The sequence below is a fragment of the Spermophilus citellus genome, assembly GCF_964194105.1.
Source record: "Spermophilus citellus genome assembly, chromosome: X".
Classification (NCBI taxonomy): domain Eukaryota; kingdom Metazoa; phylum Chordata; class Mammalia; order Rodentia; family Sciuridae; genus Spermophilus; species Spermophilus citellus.
In genome coordinates, this window is record NC_138190.1 from 94581942 (window position 1) to 94600229 (window position 18288).

The following is an 18288-nucleotide window of genomic DNA, read 5'->3' on the forward strand; positions in this document are numbered from 1 at the left end:
AAAAATCGCATTAAGGTTAAAGTTTTGACCAGTGTAAAATGATCACCAATATATAGATTCCTTTGTTCAATATCTATTAATTCCACCAACTTCTCTCTTTGATTTCTGCCCTATAAGTCTAAATTATGGGTTACATCAACAGGCTCCCATGCTCCCTGGCTTTCCAGTTGGGTTTAACCATTAGACAGCCATGGAAATGAATGAGAGAGATGGAGCCCAGTGAGCCCCAAATGTTTATTCTCCTGGCATTTCCCTAGAGAGGTCAGTTTAGATGTCCTGTGTCTAATTAATCTCCCTTGCCAGAAGAGACAATCTACATGTTGCATAAAACATTTTCAGTGAAAGCACCAGGGTGTGTGACAAACTGGAATTAATCCTCTTTGTGAGTTATGACAATCATTGTCTCCAGGTCCATAAGAAAGTCTGGAATGCATGTATGTGAGTGATTATAAAGCTTTTACACTAAGGCAGATGAAATTTAAGTCTTAGTGGACTGAATTATTTACATGGATTTAATAGTGATGTGCTAGCCCCAAATCCAGGGGATAGCTTTTGCAATCTGCTAGATCCTTTAATTGAATTCTAGATTCAACTATGGCTTAAATTTAATTAAGTAAAAATGCAAGGGTTTAGCTGTGCAATGGGATACACCTGTGATCCCTGTGACTGGGGAGGGTTAGGCTGGAGAACTAAAAGTTCTAGGTCAGCCTTAGCAATTTGGGATGACCCTGTTTCAAAACAAAAAGGGCTGGGGGTGTGTACCAGTGATAGAGGACATCTGGGTTCAATCCCCATTACGAGAGAGGGGGGGGTAGGGGGGAGGGGAGGAGAAATGGAGGGGAGCGGAGATGAGAGTAAAGAAGAGAAAAATGCTAGTATTTTCCTGGCATAAATAGGAGCAAAATGTAATGCCTTGACTAGCATCATCAGCCTAGCATGGGAATTTGTTATAGTGGGAAATCCTTGGGACCACACCAGAATTACTTCATTAGAAACTCTGGGGAGTAGGACCCAGTAATGTCCCTTAACAAACCCTCAAAGTGGTTCTGATGTACAATGATGTTTGAGAACCACTGCACTAGAGAAAAAAAAATGTCAAATGCCCAGGGAAATGACAATCTTGGAATGTATTCATTAAAAGTAATTTCAATTCAGTAGTGGGTGAACTCCTTAAGCCAGAGAACAGTAGGAGGTGTAATTGATTTGGATACCCAAATCTCAATGGAATTAATAGGATCCTGGTGTGGTAGAGGTTAAATACTAGCACTGCACTATCAGACAAGCCAGAGGATGTGTTTTGACTGAAATCCAACCATGACAACAACTAGCCAGTTGAGAGCAGGATCCCTAGAAATTAAATACATTGGTTGCCTAATGAGTTGTTGGCAAACAGTAAAGGAAAATTATATATCAAGTTAGAAGGCTAACTTGAGTCATTATAGCAGGGATCCACTGTCTCTTCTCAAAATTCCCCAGTGTTAAGTTTGGTCAAAGCCCTTTACCTGAGGGTTGAACTGTAAACCTTTGAGGAGGAACCCTACAATGTGGTCATAGGCTTATGCCATAAACCCTCCCTCAGTTCTTCTTCATTAAAACCTGCAGCCATTATATGGAATAATTGTGTACTGGAGAAAGAAAAAAAATATCCTGACCTTCTGAGAATTTACAGCTATTTACCTGGAATTTTGGTTGATTCCTAGAAACTTAACAATGCCACTGTAGTTCACCAGTAAATAGTAGGGGCCTATTGAAATCAGATGAGAAATGGAGTGTTGGCCCATGTTCATTTCAAAGTATATTTAATTGGAATGTAAAGACATTCTAAGGTAGCTCTCCTGGTTGCAGAATATATACTAGGAATAAGTACATAAAGTAATTGGCAAATTCTCCACAATGGCTCTTTGTCTCATGCTGTGAGGGCTATTTTTGTAGAATAAAAGTGATGTGGGAGCTCATTTCATGATAGCAAACCAAAAACTCTGCAGGAATTTTTTAGACTGGCACTTTGACCAAAGACTTAGGAGATGCAAGGGAAAAATTCCTATAACACTCCCATTTGTTACATTTGTTTGGTTAATTCAAAAGTCATATGGATCAAGGAAAATAACAATAGATTATTATAAGTAATCATAAAATAATGTCAGTTACAGCTATGGCTCCAAATGTGGTATCTTTACTGGAACAAATCAACATAGACGCTGGAAACTAACCTATAAAATGCTTTCCTTTAAACTTCTAATCAGTTGGGACTGTTAGAAAGAACATAAATTTGCATAGCATGGACAATAATATATTATTTTCTGTATTATCTCAAGACCATGAACTCTCCTGCTCTTAGTCATAATATAGTTCAGAGAGACCTTGATCATCTTGATATCTTACAGAATATCCATTTGACCCATTAGATTAATGATATGATAATTGAACCTACTGAGTAGGAAATATGCTAAGACCTAGTGAGTAAAAAGTGGCAAGCACTGTAGATCATTTCTGATTAAACTTCATTAATCTGATTAGACTTCATTCAAAGGATTTTTTTTTCAAATTTCCAATTTAATTTTTAAAAAATTCAGTATTTTACATTTCACCAAGGGCTCATATTTTTGTAAAATAAAATAAGCATGAAGTACCTGAAAAAAGATTATGTGTTCAGATGTTACAAGTATGTCACACTTCTATAAGTTTCTAAACATTTCAGTTTCTGTATTTATTTTGTTGGACACCAATTACAAACATTTCAGGAACTGACATGAGTTCATGGGCCATAACTTGCATAGCACCACCATAGATGCCTTACTAAGACATATGAATGCCAGAAAGCGTGAAGTTAACTATGCAGAAGTTTAGGGCCTGCCTCATCAGTGAAGTTACAAAGTTTATTAGTCCTGGGTACATTTCAGAATGAAAGATAAGTTGCTGCATGTTTTACTACCAACCACAAAAGTAGATATAATGCTTGGTGGATATCTTTGGATTCAGAAGGCAACACATAACATATTTGGTATGCTGCTCTGATAGATCTATTGGTGATTTGAAAAGCTTCTTGTTTCAAGTGGGTGTTAGAACATTATGAGTTCCCCACCAGTTCTAGGCTGCAGTGCAACATGCTTTGTTCTAAGACGTTTTGAACCAGAGGTCTTGAATGTATATGATTTCCTTTGGAAAAAAAAAGTTGTATGCAGTCTCTTGTAAACCCTAATGGGAGGATAATAGAACAGAACCATTAGGTTTAGGTAAAGATACTCTAGCCCCCATATGAAAAGTAGCCCCTTGGGGCTGGGGATGTGGCTCAAGTGGTAGCGTGCTTGCCTGGCATGTGTGCGGCCCGGGTTCGATCCTCAGCACCATATACAAACAAAGATGTTGTGTCTGCCGAAAACTAAAAAATAAATATTAAAATTCTCTCTCTCTCTCTCTCTCTCTCTCTCTCTCTCTCTCTTAAAAAAATTTTAAAAAAAGAAAAGTAGCCCCTTGTTTATGAATGGGCCCTAGAAGATATTGTATTGCTTATCGTGAAGTGGTGCTGATTCAAATAACCATGAATTTGGATGTATGTACTGGCATTTCATTATAAAATGGAAGCTGTATATACCTGGCTTAAATGTATCAGGAAGGCAATGTCAAATTATGAGCAACATATCTAGCAGTCACGTTCTGGTATTAAACCTAAAAGAAATGGCAACTTACGGACATTGAAACCCTACAAAACACAGATATTTATAACAGCTTTATTCATAATTGCTAAAATCTAGAAACAAAACAGATATCCTTCAGAAGGCAAATCGATAAATTGTGATACATCCAGACAGTGGAATATTTTCAGGGCTCACCAGAAATGAGATATTAAGCATAAAAAGACATACAGGAATCTGAAGTTTGTATTATTAAGTGAAAGAAGCCAGTCTGGAAGGGCTCCATACTGGATGATCCCAACTATATGACATTCATGAAATAGCAAGATTATGGAGACAGTAATAAATTCAGTGGTTGCTAGAACTTAGAAAAGAAGAAGGGATGACTATGTGGACAGTAAAGGATATTTAGTTATGGTAGTAAAACTCTTCTATATAATACTTTAATAATTGATATGTGTCATTATATACTTGTTCAAAATCCATAGAATGCACACCACCAAGAGTTAACCCTAATTTCAACTATAAACTCTGGGCAAACATGTTTTGTTGATGAAGGATCATCAATTTAAACATATATGCAGGATATTGATAATGAGTGTGTCTTTCACCTTTTTTTCACTGTGGCAAATATTGAGAAAATCAACTTAGAAGGAGGAAAGATATATTTTGGCTCATAGTTTCTGGGTTTCAGTCCACAATAACTTGGTCCTATTGCTTTGGGTCTGAGGTGGCACAGTATATCATAGTGGTGGTGTATTGGAGGAATTTTGCTTACCTGTGATGGTCAGAAAGTGAAAATAGTAAGAGGAAGGGACCAGAATCCTATATCTCTATACAAGGGCATGGCCTCAATGACCCAATTTCCTTTCACTAGGACCGGCCTCCTAAAGGAACTCAATAGCCCACAGGCTGGTGATAAGTCTTCAACACATGGCCATAAGGTGATATTTAAGATCCAACACATACCAATTGGGGAGACTATACATCTATGGGAAAAGGGTGTATATGGAAACTGTATTTTCTGCTCAATTTTGCTGTGAACCTAAAACTGTCTATTACAAAATTATGAGCAGATATCTCAGAATCTTACAGTATGCACTTATAGTGATTTATCACTTCTTTCTTAATTAATCCATTACCTTATGAGGAGTTCCTTATTTGAATATGTAATGAGGAAAAGAAGACATGGGACTTATTTGCATATAGATCTGCATAGTATATATCAGTACCACTAAGAGATGTCTGTGAAACTCACTGGTGAAAGAATTTTTTCCCAGTGCGAAAAATATTCAATAGTATGTCTGATTTTACCCATCAGTTGAAGGAGAGATGGCCTGATATATGGAACTATATTAGTCCAAGAGCAAAGGCTAACATCTTGGTTAGGTGATAGGAAAAATCAGAATCAATGACAAGGAAGTCATGGCAGGGAGGTATTTGAATGGACTTCTGGAATGGACTAACTAAGTGAAAATATTCATACCCTCTGCAAATGCTGACCAGAGGACTTCCATATCAGAGGAATGCCTCAATAATCAGATGGACAAGATAATCTGTTCTGCAGGTTAGTCAGCCTCTTTCCCTGACACTCATTCAATGGAATAATATACAAAATGCACATGGTAGCATTTATGGACTCAACAATATGGTCACTACCAGAGTTGATTTGATCACTCCCACTGCTTCTGAGTGCCTCCCTGCTAACAGCACTGGTCAACACTTAGCCTCTAATATAGAATCATTTTCAATGGGCTAGCAGGCAATCTTATGGCAGATTGATTACATTGGACCCTTCCCCTTATGAAAGAGGCAACACTGTTCTTGATAGAATAGGCATACTTTCTGGATATGAATTTCCCTTCCTTGCTTGGAGAGATTATGTCAGCCCTATTGTTTATGGATTTATAGAATGCTGTTAACCATTGCCATGGTATCACAGACAATATTTTCTCTAACCAGGGGATGCATTTTATAGTCATAGTTTTATATGCATAGAAATAATCGGTCTTGTGTGCTTTATGTGGCTTAATAAAGATTCTTTTCTATGCCAAATAGGAGAAAACAACCTGAAAGATTAGGATCTTACCCTAAAGGATACAATATATATCTACAACCAGTGGCTAATAAATGTAATTTCTCTCAGTCAGGAATTAAAGGGTGAATGGCCTTTCTTACTATTATAGCTTATAAATTACTTGAACAATTTTTGCTTCCATTTTTAGGATCTGGGTCTTAATGTGTTTGGAAATCTTAGTGTAATAATTTTTGATGTAATTCCACAGAGTAGTTTGAATGCAGTGAACATTAGCCTCATACTGTGCACGCTTGTCTGAGTAGGATGCACAAGCCAAATGTAGAAACTATCAAACTACCCGGGATTTTCCCCTTATGTGGTTTTACAAGGTCATATTTTCACTGGCTATATGACAAAGATGTTTTGAAAAATAATGTCAATTCAAATGGCAAAACAGACGATCATTTACAGTATAGAAAATAATTCTACAAACTCCATTTCAGCTCAATTTCAAGGAAAAAAAAAAGTAAAAGATTTATTTCCTCTATATGTACAAGAAAATGCTAACTGTAGCAATAAGATTGTTTCTTTTTTTAATATTTGTTAGTTGTCATTGGACACAACATCTTTATTTTAATTTATTTATTTTTATGTGGTGCTGAGGATTGAACCCAGGGCCTCGCACATGCTAGGCATGAGCCCTACGCTGAGCCACAATACCAGCCCAAGATTATTTTTTAAACTACTTTTAGTTGTTAATGAATGAACCTTTTATTTTATTTATATGTGGTGCTGAGAATCAAACCCAGTGCCTCACACATGCTAGGCAAGCACTGTACCACTGAGCCACAACCCAGCCCCCAATAAGATTGTTTCTAATGGCAATGTTATTAATAAATGATAATCACTAGTTTTCATAATTTCTGGGAAAGACATGCCAAAACACCATATAGGGTTCTTGATTAAACCAAAGTAGTAGTAGTCTAGTAGAGGGAAAATCAGCTTATTTATGCTGTCCTTAAAACAATTTTATACTTGCCAAAATCTGAACAGGAATTATACTCATGCTATTTTAATGTTATCATCCTTCAATACAAAAATTATCCCAATTTCTATGAATCATTGTCTAGACAATTTTATATCCAGGAACTATAACCCTCAATAATTTTCTGTATAATCCATACATTTAAGGTAGTGTAAATAAGGTTAATTGTTACTCACACATATAAATATGGAACATGGTGTTTCTCCTGGTTCTAATGAAAATTCAATAGGATATACTAGATTTTCTTTCACTTTATATTTTTGATACATGTTACAAAATGGACAGAACTTGAAAATATTATGCTAAATGAAAGAAGTGAGCCACAAAAGTCCACATATGGTATGATTTCACTTATATGAAATGTCCAGAAAAAAGAGACAGAATATATATCAGTAGTTACTGAGAGCTAGAGAGGCTATGGGATTGGGGACAAGGAGAATAAATAATATGGAATTTCTTTGTGAAGTGATTATAATGTTCTAACATTGACTGTGATAATGCTTGGATATATTTGTAAACACACTAAAATCATTGGAATTTCTCTCCTTCTGGAGATAGCCCACTTTCTCCCTAAGTATGTATTTCTTGGTTTACTTCAAAAGTTTCTTATTCAATATGACTGGCATTCTCCCTTAAATGTATATTTCTTCCTTTACACCCCCAAAATGTCTATTGCCTGAGAGCCCACATTCTCCCTTCAGTGTGTATCTGCTTTCCTAAATGTGTCTCAAAACAAAAACAAAAACAAACCATTGAATTGTATAAAGAGGTGAATCTTGAAGTATATATCTCAAGCCATTGTAAAAAGTCAGAGCTTATACACAACATTGAATACACTGTATTCAGTCTCCTTTCTCCCAGGCCATGACAAACTGCTTTAATTTAATGAAATTTAGATGACACCTTTCATAAGCAATGCATTATGTACCATCATTACAAGGATTAAAGATGAATCCCCTCTACATTTGAAAAAATATTTTTAGTTACAGCTGGACAAAATACCTTTATTGATTTAGTTATGTGGTGCTGAGGATTGAACTGAGTGCCTCACACGCTAGGAGAGAGCTCTACCACTGAGCCACAACCCCAGAATGATAATGGTAATAATAATAGGAGGAAGAGGAGAAAAAAGAGTAACATTTTTCGTGCATTTACTAAGTGCCAGGAACTGTGTTAAATGCTTTGAGGATTTTGTCTTCTACTAATAGTCCTATAGGTAGATATTAATGCTTTTGTTTACTGCTTCTGTATATAAGAGAATTGAATCACAAAAATATGAAATATTTACTTAGGGTGACATGCCAAGAAATGGCAGAGTAAGAATTTCAACCTAGTGCTTAGCTGAAATATAGGGTCCTAACAACCAGAATATATAAGTATTCAAAATAAATAATTCAAGGCAAACTAAGGTAAGTGCCATGAAAGAGTCAAGAAAAAAGTGCTAGAGCTAGGTGTGAGCTAAAAGAACACATCTTATTTGCAGCTCTTGTTTGCATGAAAGACTGCTAAGTCAGTTCAACTCTAAACATATAGGTATATTTGAAGATCTGATGACAGTTTTCATGGGGCACTAAATAGCTATATACAAACATCTCAGATTAAATATTTCTTTTGAAATAAATGTGACTAAACTGTTAATTACTACAGAAATGTTACAAGGTTGAATGCTTAATTTTCTCCTCAAAATAAATTTTTATATTTTTATTACAAGATATAAAACCAGAACCCTGAATTCTTCATCATTCTTTTTCTCTAATCTAAACCTTCATCTTTAGCCTGAGATCTTTAAAAGTCTTTTTTTGTGATCTCAATTAAATTCCCAGTCTAGATTGAATCAATTCTTCTCATTTTTTTTCTTACCTTTCTGTTTCCCTTTCTATATTCAATGATACTTGAATGCTATGGCTAAAGCTATTCTTCTTTCTAATTATGTAAAACAAATCAGAAAAAAACAACTTTAGGGTTTTTAACATAAGGACAAAAATTTGCTTCCAATATACTGACCATAGCTTAAATATTCACCTAAACTACTTAGTCTATTGTTCTTTATATATTTCTTTGGCACTTCCCTAACAGAATTTCTATATTCAATCTAAAAAATAGCATTTCTCTTCTCTATTAAGCCTCTTTGAGTGCTCTTAAAATATTCTTCCTAAACACTTTACTAGAACACTGGGCTAATCAGAAAACTGAAATATGGTGCTAGACTACCTCCTCCCTCAGTCAGCATATAAAGACCAATGCAAATACAATTAACATTTCTTTCAAAATGGCATAAATGATCTCAGTGTGACTTGCAGACTATAGGAAGATGTGATAAAAGATGAGTTCTTTTAATGTTAACAATGAAGAGACATTCCAAAGTTATTTTACTGGTTAGATTAGTTTAGGTGATGCTGCAGCAATAAAAACTGATCCAAAATCTCAGTGTCTTAACACATAACTATTTATTTTTTACTCTCAAAAAAGTCCACTGCAAATCCATCAGCTTTTCAGGGAAGGATGCTTCTAAACAAGGACATAAAGATACAGCTTTTGTCCATCTGAAGGTAGGTATCATTGCCTTCAGGTTATGGTGGCAGGTAAAGAGAGAGCTAGAGGGTCATGCAGGACTTTTAACTGTTCCAGTATGGAAATGATACATCACTTCTGTTTTCAATCCCTCTGCTAGAAGTAGTCAAATGACATCACCTAACTACAAGGGTCTGAAAAGTGAACAGGAACACACAATGATGAACTGCAGATGTCTTCACCATATTCTACAAATAATATAAGCTTTTAAGAAACATTTTAATGAATAATAATCTTGAAAAACTCTATATGGATACAAAATATCCCTTAAATGTAATAGTTTTTATCAGCATATACATATAGATATATTTTTAAGAAACAGCTAAAGTTACAAAGCTCGAAGGTAACCTAACATGGCATTACTATAATGCTCCAACAACCTTACTGACAGATTCTGGTAATGTTATTGCAAAAATTTTGAGAGCCAATATGTTATTTATCAATTATATGTTTTCTATCTTTATAATTTTGTGATTTAAAGAAAGCCAAAATGAAATCAGCTATTGAAAAATAGCTACTGAGCCTCTCATCATATCAACATATTTTGTACCTAGGACATTATAATTGGTATATCCTCTGTAATAGGTATTTTTGAGACATAAATGTATAATTTATGTTACTCTGATATATAAAAATGTAAAGTAAAAATAGGTTTTCAACATTAGTGGTAAACATGAAACAGCAACAGACACAAGGCACCAAATCTTAGTAAAATATGGGCACAGGAAGATAAAGGATATCATTATCACATGAATTTAACTCCTATTTTAATTCAATATAAATGCTTAAGACAAAAAATTTTTAAACATCATACTTACTAAGATTTTGGCAGTAGTTTTATGTAACAAGATACACAGCGTACTAGAGGTCTGGCACTCAACTTGCTTATAGTAAACCAGCTTCAATATGAAGGCATTAAATATGTTTTAAAAACCTTCTTTTTACATATTAAATGTTTTGGCAAGTGTGCAATTAAACACAGAGTAATGAAATTAATATACCAAGATTAAGAAACTACAAACTTTAATTTCATACCCTAAGCATAAATCATATTTAAAAAGAATCATTAGTTATAAAGAATATCACTGGATAATTAAAACTTAACTGTATAAAATATGCAAAAAAATTCAGAATTTTATTAATCAAAAAATACCAGGAACTGTTTAAAATGATTCCCTTCTGGTAGGTATCAAAGTTAATTCAATCTATGTAATATTCTAATGCTAAAGAGGTAAATGTCATAGTCTTGGGGGTTTACTTATGCTGTAACCTGCTGTCTGTTTTGTTAACCTGAAGCAGCATACAAGAACATCCCAGAATTTCTTTAAGTAAGAAAAAATGGCTGCTGCACTGGCAAAAATAGGATGTTAAGGATCAAAGGCACACTATTCAGCTAGCCAGAGTAGCAAACACTCTCCCCCATTGCTCGCTGCAAGCCCTTTCTCCCTGTAAAGAAAAATTTACTGAAGAATAAACAGTAAAATAAACTAAACATCTACAAAATAAGGATTTTGAGACATCAATATTAAGTCCTTGTTTCAAAAATGTTAACTATATTGTTATGATGTTTCTACTTATATTTTAAAGATGTGTATAAATCAGATATATTTGACCTTAGATATGCTTTTTTGGTCAGGATTATTCATTATCTAAAATATTTTACTTTAATTCTAATTATAACCATTAATATGACAACAGAGTTTTAGCTCCCAGAGGAATAACCACCAGGATGAAAGACAAACAAAACAAAATATTTAAGCTGCAGGAAACAAGTATGGCCCTTTCCGGCACAGTGGCATTTGAATGGCAACTCAAAGTCCAAGAATAACTCTACTAACACAGGGAAACTCATGCATTTTGGTAAATATGCCCTAACTTTCACAGTTGAAGTTTCCTTCAGACTTTGCTATTTTTTAAAAATATGAATGAATGCTTGCTTTTTTTCCTTGATGTTATCCTGACTTGTGACTTGAACCAGACTTCTTTTTTTTCTTTTTACTATGTTTCTTATGTTGTTTCTTTTTCTTCTTTACTTTTTCCATTGCTTTTTCTTTCTCTTCACACTTTCTCTTCTTTTTTGCTTGTACTTCCTCTTCATGATCTGATTCTGATGAAGACTCAGGTGAAGATGGTTTATCCTCAGGATAAGTTTTCTTTCTCTTTTTGCTGAGACTTCTAATACACTTTTCTTTCCTTATTTCTACCTTTGACTTCTTTTTCTTTTTTACAGATTCCTTGCTCTCTGATTCTGGTGCAGACGTTGAGCATTCTGATGATTTGTGTGAGCGGTTCTTCTTTTTCTTTCTCTTTTTTCCTGGTTTCTTTTCTTCATTTTCTGAATCTGAAGAACTGCTTGAAGAATCAGCGCTTGATGAAGATGATGACAACTGACAAGATTTCTTCTTTTTCTTTTTCTTTTTTTCTCTCTTTTTGGTTGAACTCTCACTTCCACTTAATAATTTCTCTCTGCTTTTTTCAAGCTCTTTCTTCCAACTTTCATTCATTTTTTCTTCAAATTCAGCTAAGGCCTTGGAGCCTTTCTTTTTATTTTCTAATTGTTTCTTCACTTCTTCCCAGGTGGGCCTTGGTCGATTCAGATAATCTTGTATTGTTGGGCCTGCAGATTGAGTTGGGCCCCTCCATCTGGCCATTGCTATAGGATTCATGTAGGCCACCCGGTTATCCCGCTTTCCCATGGTGCCTTAACGTTCTCAGAGTAAATTCAGTTACCAAGGAGAATAAGATAGACACTCTCCTTAAATTCTTCATCTGCCAGTATACCAAGCATGTTCCATTCTGTAAAAGAAGCACACAGAATGATTACAAAACATCTTTAATATAAGACAAAATAAACACATAAACTTTATTCTTCACTGCTTATCACATATACTATGTAGTACAGTAGAAATTACCAAAATATTATGTTCTGGGAACAAACTATATACACATTCAAGATTTTTGCAATTACAGGCACTATGGTATGCATATAGCATAAAGTGTTTTATAAATTTAATTTAATGTTCTGACAAGTATCTAAGATGTTTAATAACTATTTTCTTTTATATTGTATGACACTTATCTTTTTCCTTTCTTTCATTCTTGCCTCAGATGCTAAGTAGAGTGAAATTTATAGTGTTAAAATATGTATCAGGTAGACTTTCGCCAATTTAGGAAATTGCAGAAAAATCCACGGTACAAGTTTTGAGAGAAACCTGAAAGTAATACCAAACAAATCCTTCTCACTCAAATCTCACATCCAATCCATTACTAAATCCTGCTGTTTAAACCTCTATGATAGTTTTCTTATCCCTTTATTTCTCTCTAAATATATTTTCATCAACTATCATCTCTCACTTGGACATTATGTAAATATAAATGGATGTTTATTTTATTTATTTATTTATTTATATGTGGTGCTGGCAAGTGCTCTACCACTGAGACACAACTCCAGCCCTGGACTATTATTCTTTAGTATAAATTATTTATGTGTCAGAGACTGCTTAGTGCTTTGCAATGGATTATCTCATTCAATCACTACTCTAAAACCTATGAAGTCAATTCTATTATTATTCCTATTTCATGGGTAGAGAAACTGAGGGTTGGGGAATTTGAGCATATCTTCCATAAAATAAAGGTCTAATAAATAATGAATTCAGGATTTAAACCAAAGGTACCCAATTCAAGACCCATCATATATGGCACATTATATTGACTCCTTACATTAATCATAATTGGCAGCTCTATTCTACCCTCACTCCCTTCCATTTCCATTTCAGTCCCACACTGTAGTTAGAAAGATCAAAAAATACTCCAGTGGCTCTGCATTTCAATGAGAATCAAATAAAGCTCCTATAAATGTCTTAAATGGTCTTCTTTCTTTTCTCACTTACTTTAATCTAGTCACTCACTTTTCTCAATTATATTTCCTCCTGTCTTCTCTTGGTTCGTGAAACATGCCAATCTCTATGTATAGCTAGTATGGTCAATTCCACCTAGTTTCAGTTCTCAGTTTAAATGTCAATGCCTCGGAAGGACAACTATTAGACTTTATAAACTGTCTTATTTTATAAGACACAAACAGTTCAAACAGCAACAATTTCATATAGCTTAATGTTATACTCAAGTATGTTCCCTCTCTCAACCCCCATCCTCATTTTCTATATCCCAGCTCCTTGTTTCTTTAATGCACAACACTTATTAATTTGATAATCATTTTATTTATTTATTTGGTTGTACATGTGCACTGATACATGCAAGGCCAAGAAGGGTAAAATCCATGTTTGGCCTATCTTATTCATCATGGTGTTTCCAATATATAATGGAATGGGACCCATTCTAGATACTTAATAAATATGCTCAGTAATAAACAAAAGGAATGGATAGATGGGTAATCTGGGAAAGAGGAAAATTCTGAGGGAGGCTCTGGAGTTAGTGGTATCTTTACAAGATTTTGAAGGATGAAGAGGAGTTCACCCAGGAAATACAGAATTGAAAGACATCTCAGGAAGAGAAAACAATATATAGTGAAACATAAGGATTTGAAAGATCATCGTGTAATTTGTTTTGATGGAGCCTAAATGTAAAAGGACAGGGACAGGAGGTAAGGTTATAGAAACAGGAAGAAGTCTAATTATAGAGGGTCTCTTGGGTCATTTGTCCCACAGTTGGTAGGGAGCCAACAAAGTATTTTTTAAAAGAGAAAGATGGTCAGATATAGCAAAGATTTTTCTGTCAGTCCCCATCAGGACCCTAACCCTTTAAGTCAACCTGATACATGTACCCTTCATAAACTCAGTGCCACAGACATTTCAGTCAATTTGGTGATAGTTTCCTCTATTGGATTTGTTGTTTTCTTCATCTTATTGTCCTTCCCCTTCAGTTCTGTCCAGTTCTTCTTAGATCTTTCTATCATTTTCATTCTTAGCCCTCTCCTAAAGACCTGTCAAATACTATGGTATCCTGGCCTTGACCAACATCAGAAGCCCTTAAGGAGTTTAGTTTATACTCAACTTCAGGTTCTTTCTGCTACTTGACACTTAAAATAGCATTGTCCATTTTAATTTCAGTTCCTTGGGACCTAATCCTGATATCATTTAGAAAGGTAGGCAAAGGCCAGTTCACAAAGGCCTTGGTTACTATGCTAAGGACTCTGGAATTTATCCTGAGGGACTTACAGTGAAGCTAATGGTGATATATTGACTATTTTAAGCAGGAAAGTGATAAAGTCATCTTTGAGTTAACTTTATAAACTTTGTTTAAGAAACAATTATTGTAAATTGAAAAATGGATTGGAGACAGGTAACACTTGAGGCAATGAGACCATCTAAGTATTTATGTAAATAAAAATGAAAATGTCTAAATTAAAACAATAATTTGAATAAAAAGATAAGAAAATATATGAGAGATAAACCTATTCTATGAAATTAGTGACCAACTGGATACAAAGGATGAGAGAGAAAAAGGAATCTAGGTAAAGGTTCTGACTTGAGACACTAGATAAACGCAATGCCCATTTTTGTCTCAAAGTTGGAAGTACCTTTGAGACATCTGAATTAATCTGTATGTAAGAAATTCAATGTATGAGTGCTGGTACTCCATAAAGTAATCTGTGTTAAAGATATAAGAACAGCAGTCATGGAGTGAAGGTGGAAGTCATTCCTCATCTTGAAGGAGGAATTCAACTAAAAAAGAAAAGTTTAAGCCTTGTATCTGACAAACAATATATTAACAGGGAAAGGAAAGCTCATAAAGACCACGGGGTAAAAATGGGAGTTCATAACCCACTTGAATCAAATGTGTGAAATATGGTATGACCAAAACTATGTAATGTTTTGAACCACCAACAATAAAAAAATTTTTTAAAAAAGACCACATTAGAAAATTATCCAGACTATATAAAAACTAGATCAGCATCAGAAAACAAAATAAGAGCCACAGAAACACAGGGAAAATGAAGTTTCAAAGCAATTGCAATTAATCTTCATGGCTCTGTGATGCTTACATGTTTTATTAAGAGCAGATATTATCTTTACCTTTTGTTTGAGTCAGTTTTTTTTTTACCACAGTGACAAAAAAAAAAAACCTGAAAAGAATAATTAGAGGAGGAAAAGTTTATTTGGCTCATGGTTTTAGAGGCCTCAGTCCATGAGTGACAAACCCTATAGCTTTGGGCTTGAAGTGAGGCATCACTTCATCAACATAGAAGGATGTGGAGGAATAAAATAGGTCATGGCAATCAGTAAGCTCACCTGGGACAAAATGTGAACCCCAATGGAACATACTCAGTGACCTATCTCCTGCAGACACACGCTACCTTCCTACAGTTACCACACAGTTAATCCATTCAAGTGGGTTAATGCACTGATTAAGTTAAGGATCACCTAACCCAATCATCTTACCTATAAACTTTGTTGCGTTATATCACATTTGAGTTATTTGGGGACATTTCATATCTAAACCATAACATCTTTAAAAATCCAGGAAAGAAAAAGAAAGAATGCCCTAGACAACAATATTAAATGCAGAATATAGATCAATTAAAATATAATCTGAAAAAAATCCATTACATTTAGCTACTAAGAAGCCATTAGTAAGTCATCTTTGATAATGAGATTCCAAATAAGTAGTGAGAGCAGATAACAATGAGTTAAAGAATAACGAACTTGAGGTGATAAGATAGAGATCTAGAGTACATAGACTCAAAAAGAAGGAAAATAAAGTGAAGGTAACCATAATGATGGATGCAAAGTTATGGAAAAAAATTGTTCTTTATTTTATTTTACTTTTCTTTTAGTTCTTGTTTTGTGTGTGTGTGTGTGTGTGTGTGCGTGTGTGTGTGTGTGTCAAATAATCCCCACAGCTAAAGTATTTATACTTGTAACTTTGCTCTTTTGTTTTCATTTTCTCTGCTGTTCTCTATTTTAATGCATCAATTTTTAAATGTTTTAGTTTTTATTATTTATTTTTTTAATTGGTTGTTCAAAACATTACAAAGCTCTTGACATATCATATTTCCTACATTAGATTCAAGTGGGTTATGAACTCCCGTTTTTACCCTGTATACAGATTGCAGAATCACATCGGTTACACATCCACATTTTTACATACTGCCATACTAGTGACTGTTGTATTCTGCTACCTTTCCTATCCTCTACTATCCCCCCTCTCCTCCCCTCCCATCTTCTCTCTCTACCCCATCTACTGTATTTCATTTCTCTCCTTATTTTCCCATTCCCCTCACAACCTCATATATGTAATTTTGTATAACAATGAGGGTCGCCCTCCATTTCCATGCAAGTTCCCTTTTCTCTACTTTCCCTCCCACCTCATGTCTCTGTTTAATGTTAATCTTTTCTTCCTGGTCTTCCTCCCAGCTGTTCTTAGTTGCTCTCATTATATCAAAGAAGTTGGTTGTCTTTGTTTTTGCCTGTCCCGTGGCCACATTTGATTGCCATTGTGAAAGTTCCTGGCCCAGGGCTGATCCAGCCTTCAGCCATGGTTTGAACCTATGCCCCTCGCTTGTGTCCATCCCACTGGAGCAGGGCTTGGACCCAGGGAGAAGGTGCATCATGGCTGCACCCTGGGGGAAAGCAGTGAAAGCCAAGAACCAGAGTTTTCCAGTTGGTCTCACTCCATGGAATCTGACCGACTTTCCCAGCCTGGGCTTTCTCTGCTGACCACATCACATACATAGGCATTTTGTCAGTTGCCCTGGGGCCGTACAGCTGCCTGCTGGGCTGTCTAAAGTGGGGTCACAAACCAGCAACTTGTCCCTTCTCTGCCAGCAACTCCATTGGAAAGCCACGTGTTGCTCCCAAAACTTCCCCAGGTTTGGATTTTGCCTGATCTATTTGTGTTTTACAGCTTGGAATCCCTCTGGGCCAGCCCTGAAAGGTGAGTGACTCAACTGAGATGGAGATTCAACCAAGAGACTTTATTGGGGGGCTGCCCAAAGGAGGGGCATAGGGCAGAGAGAGAGAGGAGAGAAGGAGGGCAGAGAGAGAGAGAGCTTGCAAGCTTGGGCTTAAGAAGGGTTACATAGGCGATGTGTCAGGTGCTGATTGGTGGGGTGACTCAGGAACATGAGCAGACACGGCATCCCATGGCAATTGGTCAAGAAAACCTTTGTATTTGGTACCTTCAGAGAGGAGGAGGAGGGGTAAGGGATTCCATGATGTTCTTGTGAGAAGGGGGAGTCTCCCAAACACCCAACATTCCTCCCTTTTTGTTTTTGTGTTGGGAGCAGGGCAATGAGATTGTTTGTCTACTTCCTGCTGGAGAGGGATGTGACGGGTGTGAAGGAACGGAGGGATGGTCAGGGTGCAGGGACAAGAGAAGCATAGCTGTAAAGGCCAGGGCACTGAAGATGTGAATTTCCTTGGGGCCAAAATCAATGAAAGTTCCTCGAAGCCATAGGTCTTGGATAGTCTCGATCCAATCCTTGTCCCTGAAAAGGGGGGAGTCAGCCAGCTGTCCTGTCGGAGGGCCTCCGCGAACTCCGCGAACCAGGTGTGCCACTTAATGAGCCTAAGAACACCAAAAATACCCGAAGGCAAGGAGAAGAAGAGGGAAGAGGAGACAGCACATTAGCTTCTGGCTGGAGGCCCAGTGAGAGGGACTGGCTAAGAAAAGACCAGCGGTCAGGAGAAGGCACATGAAAGTGAATGGGCCTAGAAACCCTGGGTGACAGGCTAGTGAAGTTCCCGCAGTCATGTTTCCATTTTGTAGCTCCATATCCACGATGGTGAAGTTCTGTCAGCTGTTGGTGAGGCCTTCACATAAGGGACAGGTGTCCTCCAAAGTAGCAAGTAGCTGGAAATCCCTGAGGAGAAGTTTGTTAAAGGTCTGATTAGATATTTTGCCTGTTTGATTCTGCAGGAATTTATGATATATGGTAGAAAGGTACAAAACAAGAAAATCCCCGTTATTGGGGCAATCTGGGATGTCTGACGAAGCAGACGAAGTAGGTGTGAGGGAAGTGGATACCAGGAGGGTGGCAAAGAGAAGGGTGGAACTAGAGTGAG

The 18288-nt window shown here is 36.0% G+C and overlaps 1 protein-coding gene across 3 annotated transcripts in view; it reads right to left on the reverse strand.

Annotated features, from left to right (window-relative positions):
* Positions 1 to 9547: 9547 nt before the first annotated feature.
* FAM133A (family with sequence similarity 133 member A) overlaps positions 9548 to 18288 on the reverse strand; it is a 73120-nt gene continuing 64379 nt past the window's right edge. For all 3 annotated transcript variants that reach the window (XM_081278321.1, XM_081278322.1, XM_081278320.1), the window contains one exon: positions 9548 to 12061. In XM_081278321.1, the coding sequence (XP_081134447.1) occupies positions 11218 to 11961 (744 nt within the window). In that variant the 5' untranslated portion in view covers positions 11962 to 12061 and the 3' untranslated portion in view covers positions 9548 to 11217. The remainder of the gene's footprint in view (positions 12062 to 18288) is intronic.